The sequence below is a fragment of the Pygoscelis adeliae genome, unplaced genomic scaffold (assembly GCF_000699105.1).
Source record: "Pygoscelis adeliae isolate BGI_AS28 unplaced genomic scaffold, ASM69910v1 Scaffold108, whole genome shotgun sequence".
NCBI lineage: Eukaryota > Metazoa > Chordata > Aves > Sphenisciformes > Spheniscidae > Pygoscelis > Pygoscelis adeliae.
Window position 1 is genome coordinate 2,822,600 of NW_008825498.1, and position 12,395 is coordinate 2,834,994.

General features: G+C 37.7%; 1 protein-coding gene across 1 annotated transcript in view; it reads left to right on the forward strand.

Moving 5' to 3' along the window:
- Positions 1 to 141: 141 nt before the first annotated feature.
- PRKDC (protein kinase, DNA-activated, catalytic polypeptide) overlaps positions 142 to 12,395 on the forward strand; it is an 85,723-nt gene continuing 73,469 nt past the window's right edge. The window contains exons 1-15 of the mRNA XM_009331470.1: positions 142 to 238; positions 587 to 663; positions 773 to 865; positions 1,710 to 1,784; positions 2,765 to 2,873; positions 4,133 to 4,245; positions 4,930 to 5,029; positions 5,567 to 5,622; positions 5,714 to 5,744; positions 6,761 to 6,918; positions 7,148 to 7,294; positions 9,467 to 9,631; positions 10,491 to 10,659; positions 11,714 to 11,763; positions 12,374 to 12,395. The exon at positions 12,374 to 12,395 is cut by the window's right edge and continues 134 nt beyond it. Coding sequence (XP_009329745.1) covers positions 142 to 238; positions 587 to 663; positions 773 to 865; positions 1,710 to 1,784; positions 2,765 to 2,873; positions 4,133 to 4,245; positions 4,930 to 5,029; positions 5,567 to 5,622; positions 5,714 to 5,744; positions 6,761 to 6,918; positions 7,148 to 7,294; positions 9,467 to 9,631; positions 10,491 to 10,659; positions 11,714 to 11,763; positions 12,374 to 12,395 — 1,462 coding nt within the window. The remainder of the gene's footprint in view (positions 239 to 586; positions 664 to 772; positions 866 to 1,709; positions 1,785 to 2,764; positions 2,874 to 4,132; positions 4,246 to 4,929; positions 5,030 to 5,566; positions 5,623 to 5,713; positions 5,745 to 6,760; positions 6,919 to 7,147; positions 7,295 to 9,466; positions 9,632 to 10,490; positions 10,660 to 11,713; positions 11,764 to 12,373) is intronic.

A 12,395-nucleotide genomic window follows, 5' to 3' on the forward strand; every position in this document is an offset into this window, starting at 1 on the left:
AGAGGCAGAGGCAGAGGCAGGGGCAGGGGGGCCTCAGGAGCTCTGCGCGAGGCCTCAGGGGCTCTGCGAGAGGCCTGGGGCGGCCGTTGCCTCGCTGGTGTCTTTAAAGCAGTAACTGCTCAGCTCGGGGAGGGCTCGTTAATGTTAGGGGGACACAGACCAGATCGCTGGACCTGCGGGGCTCTGCCCGCCCGCCCTCCTCGAGTTCTTCGCTCAACACGACCCTTGAGGGCTGCTGGCATCGCATAAAAGGTTGATTTCGGGGGAGGGACGATCTCTTGCCCCAAATAACCGTTTCCCTTGGTAAAAATACGTTGGTGCGTACCCCTCTCTGCCGGCCTGTCCCTCGGCCCTGAGCAGGGGGCAGGGGCAGGCCCCAGCGTGAGGTCGGAGGCGCAGGGCCGGGGCCCGAGTCCGTGGGGAGGTCAGAAGCACCCACATCAAGTTGTCTTTCTGGTGACAAGCATCAGTCCTGTCCAAAGCCTTGAGGCATCCCTCTGCGCAAGGGGACGGGCTGAGGGGTGTCCAGCCCTGCCTGCTCTAGAAAGGAAACCGACGGCCTGGCGGTTTGTTTGCTTCCCCGCAGCGCTGCACCTGTCTCTGGTGTTTTCCCAAGGGCATGGCCTGCTCGTCTTCATCCACAGATCCCTCGGCTCCGAGGAGGTAGGCTGGTAAACTTTAATTTTTAAAGAAATGTTGAGATAGCGCTGTATGAGCAGCATGTTATATTATGCATGTTAAAACTAAGTTGTTGGGTTTTTTAACTTTTCAGTTTCGAGACTGCAGGGAAGAAGCACTGAAGTTTCTTTGTGTCTTTATGGAAAAAGTTGGTGACAAAGTTCATCCTTATGCCGGTAATATTAAGGTGGGTAAAGGAAAATTATTTCCTAAAGGTCTCTGCCGAATGGTTGAAACAGTTCTGGTGGATCTCATAACGTAACAGATTTGGCACTATCCTTCATCCCTCCCAGTCTGCCTTACCCATCTCTAGTGTCCTTGTTAGAGCTGAAATAACTTGCTTGACATAAAGTGTAATTAATACGGCAGAGAACTGTGGAATTGTTTCTTCAACTATAGACTTAATTTTATTAACTTCTCTTTATAGAACATAATAGGTATTGATTTTGAAAATAAGTTATTGATATTGAAAATAGTTAAAATTTTTAATTTATACAGACTAAATTAATAGTTTAAGTGTAATATTTTAAATGTTTCTATAGGTGATGGTTAATTTCAAATAGTGATTTTTTAAAAATTTTTCCTGCAAAGTTGTTACTTTTGCAACATATACAGAAATTGGTGGAAACTGCAATACCTCTAAAAATGCGGTTCCTTGAGTCTAGATTGCTGAATAATACTGCTTTGCGTAGAAATGCTTGACTGCACCACTGCACTTTCTGATCTCAAATTAGTGGCTACATGTTGTAAGGAATAATAGTACAGAGGCGGAAGATTTGCTGTGTGTGCCTTTTACTCCAGAAACTGCACCTTCTTTGCTTGAGCTGGGATTTGTTATGATGTCAGACAGTGCTGCAGTGTTGTCAGTGAAGCCACTTTCAGGACTGAATATTTTTATTGTTTTAGTCTTTTTTAAAAACCTTAAGCTTGTTAGGAACAGATACTTTAAAGAGGTAGATAAATAGATTGTTATCTTTGAATTCCCTTCTCTACTTACGAGTGTTATAATCTCCATTTTCTTTCCTATCTAGCAAACTTGTTTTAGTGTTTATACAAAAGAGAGAGCAGCAAAATGTAAAATCCCAGCTCTGGAACTTCTCATTAAGGTAAAAATGCATTTTATAAATCTCTCTTGTTTCTAGAAAAAGTAGAAAATCTGTTGTATTACTATAGTTGTGCTATATCATGCAGAAAATCTGTAGTCTGGAGTAGCAAGAGAATAGTGATAGTGTAATATTTAGATGTTAGTAAGAGATACGTGTTAACAACAGATTGTCTTCAATATTCCTCCAGTAGGTTGCTTAGATGTAAGCATGTCATTCCTTCATCTGCTAGAGCAAGACACGATTGTTTTGGGGGCAGTTGCAGATCTTCTCTTTCCCAGTTTATTATGGTTCTTTAAAGAGAAATTTTGCACTTCAATTGTATTCTTACTTTAAAATATTATGTATCAATATATAATACTGTAATATAATATATTAAGTACAGTATGTGAAAGGTGGGGAGGAGGAGAAGGGCTTTTTTCCAGAAGTTTTATTACTGTGTGAGACAGTAATTTCATAATGTGCTTCCTTAGAATGCATTAGACCCTTGTTTTGTAAATGCTTTTGCACCTACTTAATTTTGTTTATGAGAAACAAAACTCCCTTCTGAGTTATTCTGAGTCAGTTCTTCTGTGAATTGGATTGGCTTTATAGCAGCAGGGAGAGAAATACAATATAAAGGCTACTGCAGACTTGCTAAGCCTGTGGTCTTGTGGGGGCTTTATATATATTTTTATATATATATAAAAAAATAATGCTGTGTATAATTTTCATGTAGATGACCTATATATAATATGTATAATATAAATTAAAAATCATAAATTTTATACATATATAGGAAGGTAGTTTGTTTTTAAAGTAGTTTTCATGCCAGTACTCTTTCCTGGACGAGTCACCTTAAATCTCTTTCATTGAATAGCGTACTTCATCTTAAGTTACACATATGAACTATGTGAACTATATGGACAAATCCTAGCCAAGTAGGATTGTGGTAGTGATATTAATGATTTTCCTAAATTTTCAATTTTTGTCATCTATCTTAGTTGCTCCAAAGTTTACGACGTTCCTGTCTGATGGAAGAAATGAAAGTTGGGGAGATATTTAATAAATTTTATGGGGAACTTGCCACAAAAAGTAAAGTTCCTGATACAGGTAGGCTTTAGTTTTTCTGTCAATGTCCTTTGTTTTATTTACATTCAGTTTTTGTTGGATTATATCCCATGGAAATGTATAATTCCTATTCCCGTGGCAAATGTGTTTTAAAATGGTAGCTGTCGTGTTAGAACTAGTAAAATTTGTTCAGGTCTTCTGATCATGATCGTGCAGTTAGCTGTTTCTTAGCAGACTTGTATATATGTATGAGCTAACATGCGGGAGAAATCATGTAATTGAATTTAGTGGTGGCAGTTCATACTGAATTTAAGCGTAGGTCTGGTTTAGGATTCCCGACATAAAAGAGTATTTGTATGTCTAATCTGTTATTATTAGTCCCTGAATGCCTAAATCCTGACAGTAATTCCAGCTTTCTTGTCATTAACCAACTTAACTTTGCTAGGCTCTTAGATTTTTTTGGTTTTCCAGGTTCACTGCTAACTTAGTGTAGCTGAACCTTTGAAGTTATTCTTATACCTGTTTTATAACTATACACACACATACCCCTATAGCTTTGAGCCTTAAGGGTAGTCCTGGTCCCTCCAGCGGGTGCTCTTATCAAAAGCAGAGGCTGCCTGTCCCTGTCAAAGTTCATGTAAACACCAGCTCGGTTGCTAAAGCTCTTTGTAACCTTATTCCAACCCCGGCCAGTTTTGTCCTTACGAGCTGCAGTTTTAGTGTGATAGTTCCCGCATTGGTCACCCCTAATGTGAGCTGCCTTGCTTAATTATGTTATTTATGATGTTAAGCATACTAATCTGAGCTCTAGTTTGATTGTCTTGGCTAGTTACAGCTGAAATCTTCGCTTGGCAGGTCTAGCCCTCACAAAACTTGCTGTGCCTGCGTAGAACCCTTTAGTCTGAACTCAAGCCTAGAAACTTCTGCTAGCTGTTGGTCTTAACCCTGATGATACTTAAAAGACCCAGCATAACCTCAAGGCCAGCAGCAAATTTGGATTAGTGGTAAATGCTTCCTCAGTGGATATGGCCTTTATTAATCCGTTTTCTAAGCCATGTTTAAAAAGAGTAAATGTGTTTAACTTATTAATGTGAGAGGAGGATGCACTTCACATCGTAGTATGTAGATATATGTATGTATGTACATCATAAAGAGCAGTCTTGCCCACATGCTAATCACCAATTAAAATTAAACCATCAGGGATGGTTTTCTCATGGTTGCAAGTTACGTAGGAATTGCAATGGAAATGCAAAATAATGATTTCAGTAATTAATATTTAATAATATTAAATTACTTTCTAGTACTGGAGAAGATTTATGAGCTTTTGGGAGTTTTGGGAGAGGTCCAGCCTAGCGACATGATTAACAACTCTGAAAAACTATTCCGAGCTTATTTGGGAGAGCTTAAAACACAGGTATGATTGGAATTTCTTTTCAGACTCTTGCATTGCTTTGTTTTTTTTCCTTTGATGTGTGTAGTGCTGTATGTTGGAATACTATTGTAACTAGTACAATTTGTAGGGATCTAACTGGACAATCATAAATGCTTCCTTAAGGACTGTTAAAGTTTGTGTTCTCTGGTTCTGAGAAGCTTTCAAAGTAAAAATTCAAGGCCATCAGTGACAGCGAATTAACCAATTTACTGTGAGAGAAGATGGCACGTGATGATCACTGCAGTAGTGCCCAGGAAAAGTTATATTGCCATGCACTGGTAGTTTCTGATTTGCTCTCTGCTAGCTGCAAAATCCATGCACTTCAGGTAGATATCACAGTTCTGCTGAACTTTACTTTCCTATATTCTGCACTTGTAAGACATTAGTGTGTGCTATCTAAGTTTTGCTATGGTTGGCCTTGGTGGAACATATTTCATGCTTTTCAAAGTATTTGTTATGCTTCTGTAGTTAAACTCCCTCCCAAATGATATGAAACTTCTGAGTAGGAGATGTTTCTGTGGGCTTGTGTTCATAGAGGTGGGTGCTGACATAACTAGATTAAGTTGGAATATGTCATTTTATCTACACTTTTAGGAGCTGGGAAGCCTTGATGTAAATTTATCTTAGCTTGAGGATAATATTTTTTTCAATTCCCACTTTTTCTAGATGACATCAGCTACAAGGGGACCCAAGCTACCTGTTGTAGCAGGATGTCTGAGGGGACTAGCTGCACTCATGTACAACTTCACCAAATCTGTGGACGAAGGTATGTTCTTTTTCTATGTGAAAGACAGTTATACAATTTGATATATTTTAATCATTATACAGCCAGCAGGCAGCACCATTTCTTGCTGTGAACTCAGAATGAAAATTTCCCCACTGGTAGATGGTTTATGCAAAAGCAAGGCCTATCCAGCTACATGGTCCTTGTCGTCTGTCTTTGTGTGCAGTGGCTTCATCACTGTGTTTCTGTATGTCAATGTTTGAAGTGCTATTTTCTAACCAGAGATTGGGCAGCTGTGAGATCCACATTGAAGCTGGAATGCGGTTTATACAGAGATGTGTTTCCTTTAGAAGAGGCATGTCTGTTAAAACATGGGTATTCAGAAAAATCAGTGAATATAGATGTACAATTTTTTTTCAAATTTAAGAGTATTTCAGGAAAAAGCATCTCTGCCTCTTAAAATGAGATATGTAAGGCTTTCCAATATTGCTTCTTCATACCAAGCTTTGGATAAAAATATCTTTGTCTTTACCTCTTGTGTGTCAATAGTGAAATACTCATTATTGGATTGTTTCACAGATCCTCAGACTGCGAAGGAGATTTTTGATTATGCAGTGAAGGCAATTAACCCACAGGTAAATCTGCCACGTGTTAATTGTTCCGCATAAATGAGTTAGCCCTGATGAAGAATAAATCACATATGACAAACCTTTTCTGATATTACAGGTTGATCAGAGACGATACGCAGTACATCTAGGTAAGATTGTACATTATTTCAGTTCGTGCTGAGGTGGATACCATACATACAATGGTGTCTTCTGTCTGGAGTTGTTTATTCTCTACTGGCTGTCTTCAGTCTTCTAAGCTGATTGGGGAGCAAAGCTGGTGTACTTTAAGTTGGAATCTAAAGAGTTAAACATGTATTTGGTTAAACTGGACACGGTCTAATCAGCTTATGAACAGCAGCATTACACTTGATGCCATTTGGCCCTCTGGAGTAGTACAAAACCCTGGTATGAGAAGGGAATCGTGGTAAGAGTAGAAATAAGAGGAGTGTAGCAAATTAGGAAAGAGAAAAGAAGATGGTGGATTGGGTTGAAGGAAAAAAGTAGAAAGAGAAGGGGAATTTCACTGGAAGAAGGAGAAGGAAATTTGGAACAAATGAAGTTCATGAAGGGAATAAGAAATTGGCCTGTGAAATGTGAGTGGCTTATGCAGAAACTGCAAAACTGCAAGGTTTGAGTACTAAACCCATTGCAACTGCGAAGCGTTAAACCCTCTTTAAAGATAGTCTGCCAAAAAAAAAATTCATTAGGCATCTTGAAATTTCATTTATGCTTATATTTGGGATTGTGAAGTTACCTATATTCTGAACTCCCTATTTGTCTGCATTGCAGTTTGTTGGAGGAGAGGACTTGGGCACACGTCCTGACCACAGAAACCAAATCCTTGTGAATTGTGTGATCGAGTTTTATTATTTGTAACCAGTAGAGTCCCTTTCTTTTTCACTGTTAATATAAATTACTTCAGAACACAGCTGTGCTTTCCAAATTGGTGTACGTTAAAAAAGAGGATTTTGGGGGGTTGTTTTTATGCTTAAGTTCTTAATGTTTGCATACTGATACTGTAATGGCTAGAAGAATACATTTTATACCCTCCAGTCATGGTAGGTATACCTACCTGAAGTCCTAATGTGGACTTTTATAGTCTGATCTGTTTTTGGAAAGTGGAATATAAGTCTGGGTTTTAATGAGAATTGTTTTTAAATTGCAGCTGGTTTACAGTTGTTCAACTGGCATGCTGCTCAGTTTGGTACCTTGCTCCTAGACAACTATGTCTCCCTCTTTGAAGCAATGTGTAAATGGTGTGGCCACACAAATCAGGAGCTGAAGAAAGCCAGTCATTCTGCACTAGATTCGTTCCTCAAGCAGGTATTGTAACTTCACTGAGATCTCTGAGACTAAAGAAAAGTCAAATTTCTTGAAATAGTGGGGATATTTGGTGCTTGGAAGTTCAGTGAATTTCTTTAATAAATAATTATTTTGTTTGAAGTGCTTCATATTGTGAGCTAAGAGTCTTCTAAGATTTTTGCTGTAATTTTTTGTGGCTTTTCTCATGTTTCTGGAAATTGTATCTGAAATTTTTGTATCTGCTTTACAGATTTCTTTAATGGTAGCTAAGGATGCAGAGCTACACAGGAGCACATTGCGGTTCTTCATGGAGCAGTTCTATGGAATCATCAGAAGAATGGATTCGAGCAGCAAAGAGTTGTCCATTGCCATTCGTGGATATGGGCTTTTTGCAGCAGTATGTGCAGGAAACTTACTCTGATAAAGGAGCGTCCTGGATGGATTTAAAGCTAGGATTCATATATCATTCATTTTACAATTTTACGCAGCTTGTTATATAGGGAATGCTACTGTTTCTGGATTTAGTGTTGAACTTAATTAGCTACACTGTAAAATACTTTGTGGTTGAAAATTATTAAAACGCCTACTGAATTTAGTGGGAGCCCTTGAAGCACTGAGGGTTGTGGTTACTTCTGCTTGTGCGCTAGTTCTGAAGTGGAAAAACCAGGGGCTTCATATACAGCTGTCACAAAACTTAAGGATGTGCTTAATCACTTAGGTACAGACAATACCTCGTTAGCTCTGTCTGCATTTCAGATGGTAGATCCAGGCCAGCTCTGCTCTGGAAGCAGTTCAGATACGCTTCCTACAGAGCAGGAATCTCAGCCAGAATACTCAAAATGCTCTGCTAACTGCAAGATACTAGGAGGTAATCTGTGAAACAACTGCAAATGAGAAAACCAAAACCATGCTTATACGTTTATGTGGAGGGCAGATATATTTGTCAGGAGGCACCATTAAGAGCCAACATCCAATTTTTGTCAGCCGTCAATTAAAATAGGAATATAAAAGTAAAGTTAAGGTTCTGTAAAGAAAAGATGGTGTGTATATATCTGCAGCCTATGTGCTTGACGGTGGTACCCTAACTTTTATATAACAAAATTCTAGACATTGCTTTTTTTTTTCTCTCTCTCAAAGCAAAGATTAGGTTAAATAATCTCAAAGATTATTTAGTATCTGCTTTACAGATACAGTTCTACAAACGATAATCTCAAAGATTATTTAGAGAAGGTTAGGAGATGTGATAGAATAGCTGGTTACTAGCTGAATCCTTCCCATTTTGCTACCTTTTGAGCAGAGTGCATTTGTCTTGTAGAGTTTTCAATGTGCTTTGTTGAAACCTAGTCTTCCTCTTCGATGATATGAGCTAGAAAGGAATTGAGTTAAAGGTATTGTTTCCAGAAAAAAATGAAGTGTATTAAATTACTGAACTGAAAGAACCTTGTTAAAAATATCTGTTGCAGAACACAAGAAGTTAATTGAAATGGCATAATGTAAATACAGACATAGGATAATACTGCAAATTTTAAGAGGAAAAAGGGATCTTAATGCTCCAATACCTATAAATATTTAATATGTTAAGACACACTAGTAGTTGTTAGCCTGTTTAGACTAAATCTTGCCAAGCATCATGCTAGGTTGTGAGGAAACAGAGTCTTGCTGCTACTGCATGTAGTGGCCTTAGCCTGAACACAAGTTCAGTGATTGATTCGGTTTCAAGGCAGAATATTTCTTTTACTGTCTAATCGCTCAAATAATTTTAAAGTAATAGTTGCAGTTCTACAAATGATAAATGGGTAGTCTTAATTTTGTCAGCATGTTTTTAGACAGACTAGATTCAACTTTTAGCCTAACTCTAGTATTCTGTCATTACCTAAATCAGTCCATTCTTTTTCCACGGTTAGTTCCCTACTACAGTTCTTGCCTGTGACCTGGTTCCTTTTCCACAAAGACTGCTTTTTGACCTAGCTCATGCTAAATACTGTGATTTACAAATCATTCTATAGAAACCTGTAAGCATTATTGCATACCCTCTAGTACTGTTTGGGATGCTTTCCGCTTGTTCCTTGGTTTAGGAGTAGTCTTTATCCTCTGTTTGTACAGATCCCAGCACAACAAAAGTTCAGAATTTGGGCTGCTGGGTTAAACGTTAAATAGTAGTAGCCTGTGAATGATAATTGGGTAAGCCACTTACTACTTTAATGCAGATAGGTCAAAATATAAGTGAATATTAGTATCCATAATGCCATATTGAAGATATTTACAGCCAAACTCCAGTCTTTCAGGCTGGATTTGAAATCGTGTCACTGAAAGTTCAAGTACTCTTATAGTAAATTACACTGCATCAGTGAACTATTATTTTAGTTCATTGCAAGTACCATGTTTCTCATACATGTAGCAAGTGGAATACTTAAAGTTAGTTTATTCAGACGTATTGAGTTCCTGGAAAAAATTAAAAGATTATTCTTATTATGGTTCAGTGAAGACTTGGCTGGGGTTTAGTGCTACAGCATATGTTTGCTTGACTGTACAAAGTTGCTAAATCAGTATTTTATTTTCTCTTTCTAAGCCCTGTAAAGCTATACATTCTAAGGATGTTGATGACATGTATGTTGAGCTCCTTCAGCGTTGTAAGCAAATGTACCTCACAGAAGCAGAAGCAATAGATGACCATCTGTATCAGCTACCAAGTTTCCTCCAGTCCATTGCAAGCGTGATATTCCATATGGATAGAGTAAGTGGAGTATTTAGTAAATTTTTTTTTTGCAGCTATGGATGTATAAGGAGGTAGTAGCTGTGAACTTACATGTGTTTCTTTATCTGAAATACGATGACATTTAGCTCCTAGGGGATGGGAAGAATATCAGGAGAATACTTTATTGGATTTTATTTGAGTAAAGAAAATGTACAGAATGTACTAAATAAAATGCTACAGTGCATTGTAATGCATGATAGCCAGATCATGCTATCATGCTATCGTTGTAACCATGATAGCCAGATGTGAATAGGTTTTTATTTAGTTTAGGTGAAGCTATTTATTTGGACCTAGCCTTATCCTTCTCTTTATGCGTCTATACCACTCTATTGCTGCTTTTTCTTTTGGTACTGATACTTAGCATGTTCTCTGAGGCTGATACTGTGATTTTCCTGTGATGCTATGCTGTCTGTGTTCTAATGAGGGCTTTCTGGATCCTAGCTGGAGCTGGGAAGTAAGGTTGGAGCAGAGAAGAGACTTTCACTTACATTCTGTATTCAGATTGTTAAGGATGAACAGATTATACTGCTGTGTTGTTATTGTTTAATTAAATTGGTACTTTTCTAATAAGCTTAAGACTGGTCCCACTGAAGCACTAATTATTCAGGAGCTACTTTCCATAACGTGTTCATAATTCTGTTTGTTTTGTTTGTTTTTTGGTTTTTTATATCTAAGATGAATTCACTTGCTAAGTCTTTCATTGTTCTCAGAGCAAGTCATGATGTAAACTCTTGTAACAAAGAATCTTGCTGAAATAATTTAGCATAGTTCTTCACACTGATACTGAGTTATAATCATTGTCTTTGCATAATAGGTGTTTTGTTTTTATTTCTTCTAGATTCCTGAAGTATACACTCCAGTTCTTGAACATCTAGTTGTGCTGCAGATCAATAGCTTTCCACAATACAGTGAAAAAATGCAGTTAGTCTGTTGCAGATCTATAATAAAGGTATTTCTAGCCTTCTCAGGGAAAGGTCCAGTTCTCTGGAGTTTTATTAGCACTGTGGGTGAGTCTGTGATATTAACTTTGTTGTGTTTTGAGGGATGTGTGTGGTTTTTTGGTTTGGATTTTTTTTCCCTAAATTGATTAGCTATTTCTAAGAGAGATAAGTGTAATAGCCATTTGGGGTCAAAAATGAAGCTTTTCCCCTCCTCTAATAATGGAGGTTTAGGGTTCTCATTGTGTTATTTTTCAATATCCATTGTTAAATCACTTAAGGAATACATTTAACAACTGTTTTGGATGACAGAGTGGCTATCATCAAGGGCAGGAGAATGTATTTTTGTGATAATCTATTTAAACATAAGACTTATGTTCCTGCTCTGAAGGATTGTGGGGAGAAAGGGACTTCACAGAAAAATGTACAAAAGTCTGTTCAATACCCTTTCAGTTACCCCTACGAAATATCATAGAAAGTAGAGTGAGTGTCATCTCTATTAGAAATGCAATCTTTTTATGCTCTGGAACTTGTACATAGTAAAAATGAAAATTCTAAATATGTCGTTAGTCAGATACAGTCCTGCGAATGTAATAATGAATGTGTCAGCATTGGTAGCTGACAATTCTAGTAGCCTCCAGCATGCTGACGTTTCACTATAATGATTTTCAGAAATTATTTTTAATTCCTTTCAGTTATTTATGGTGGCTTTTCTCTATTGCTGTGGCATTTTCATTGTTTTCCATGTTCTTGATTTGGGATCTTAGGAGATCTTAAGTCCATGTCTATGAGAGTCATTGGGAGTTGTTGCCTTTTTTAATAAGGGCATTATGGACAATGTCTTGGTCATCACTGCATTCAGACTCAGGAAAAAGTCAAGGCAGTATTGAGAAAAAGTAGTAAGAGGCAAGTTCAGAACTGGTTCCCTGTGAAACATCCTAGAGTTATGGCTCTCGTTTTGGCTACATTTGTCCTTAAAGAAAAATCTGTGTTCTTTTGCCTCTCCCTCATCCTGACAGAAAGTAGAAAATAGAAGACTGATTTAATTCGTAGCTAACGTAATGAGTGATATGGATTCTGTACCTTTTTAAGTCTGTTCAGGCAATTATTTTTCTTGTTTCAGTGCATCAGGGATTAATCAGAATCTTCTCCAAGCCAATCACGTTTTCAAAGGTAAAATAACTGTTCAAACATATTTATTTCATCTAGCTTCCTAGAATACACATTCCAGTTCTTGAAGATCTAGCCCAGTAAACAGGGGAAGGCCCAAAGAAGCAAAAATAGTACCATCCATTTTGAATTGTGGCTCAGCTGTTACTAGTCTCTGGTCCCTACACCTGCTCAGCGTAATGAGGATGTGCCTCTTGTACTGAATGAAAAAAATAACAGGAAATAGACTTTTGTTCTCTGCACTTGTTCTTTGCTCAGGTTGTCTGTAACAAAGTAGGTTGTACTTAAAGTCATCTAGCTTTCTTCCAGGTTAACAAATTTTGGAACCTTTAGAAGTTTTACTGAATGTTTGTGTTACGGGAGGATTTTGAAGCTTTTTAATCCTGTGCAGCAGGATAACTATAAAGTTTCTCAAATAACTGACCACTGGAAGGAGAAGAGCTTTAGAGATTTTTGAAAGGAGCTGGTTGTTTTGTGCTCTTTTCAGGTTGGTTGAATGAGAAAGCTAAACATTTCGTATGTCTATCTGCAGAAGTAATTTTACATTGTGTTTTGGCTTGAGTCAGGTAGTTACATATGCAGTGTTTCTGAAAAATATTGTGTGTCCTTTCAGGATTTTTTTGGAAAAGAAACTT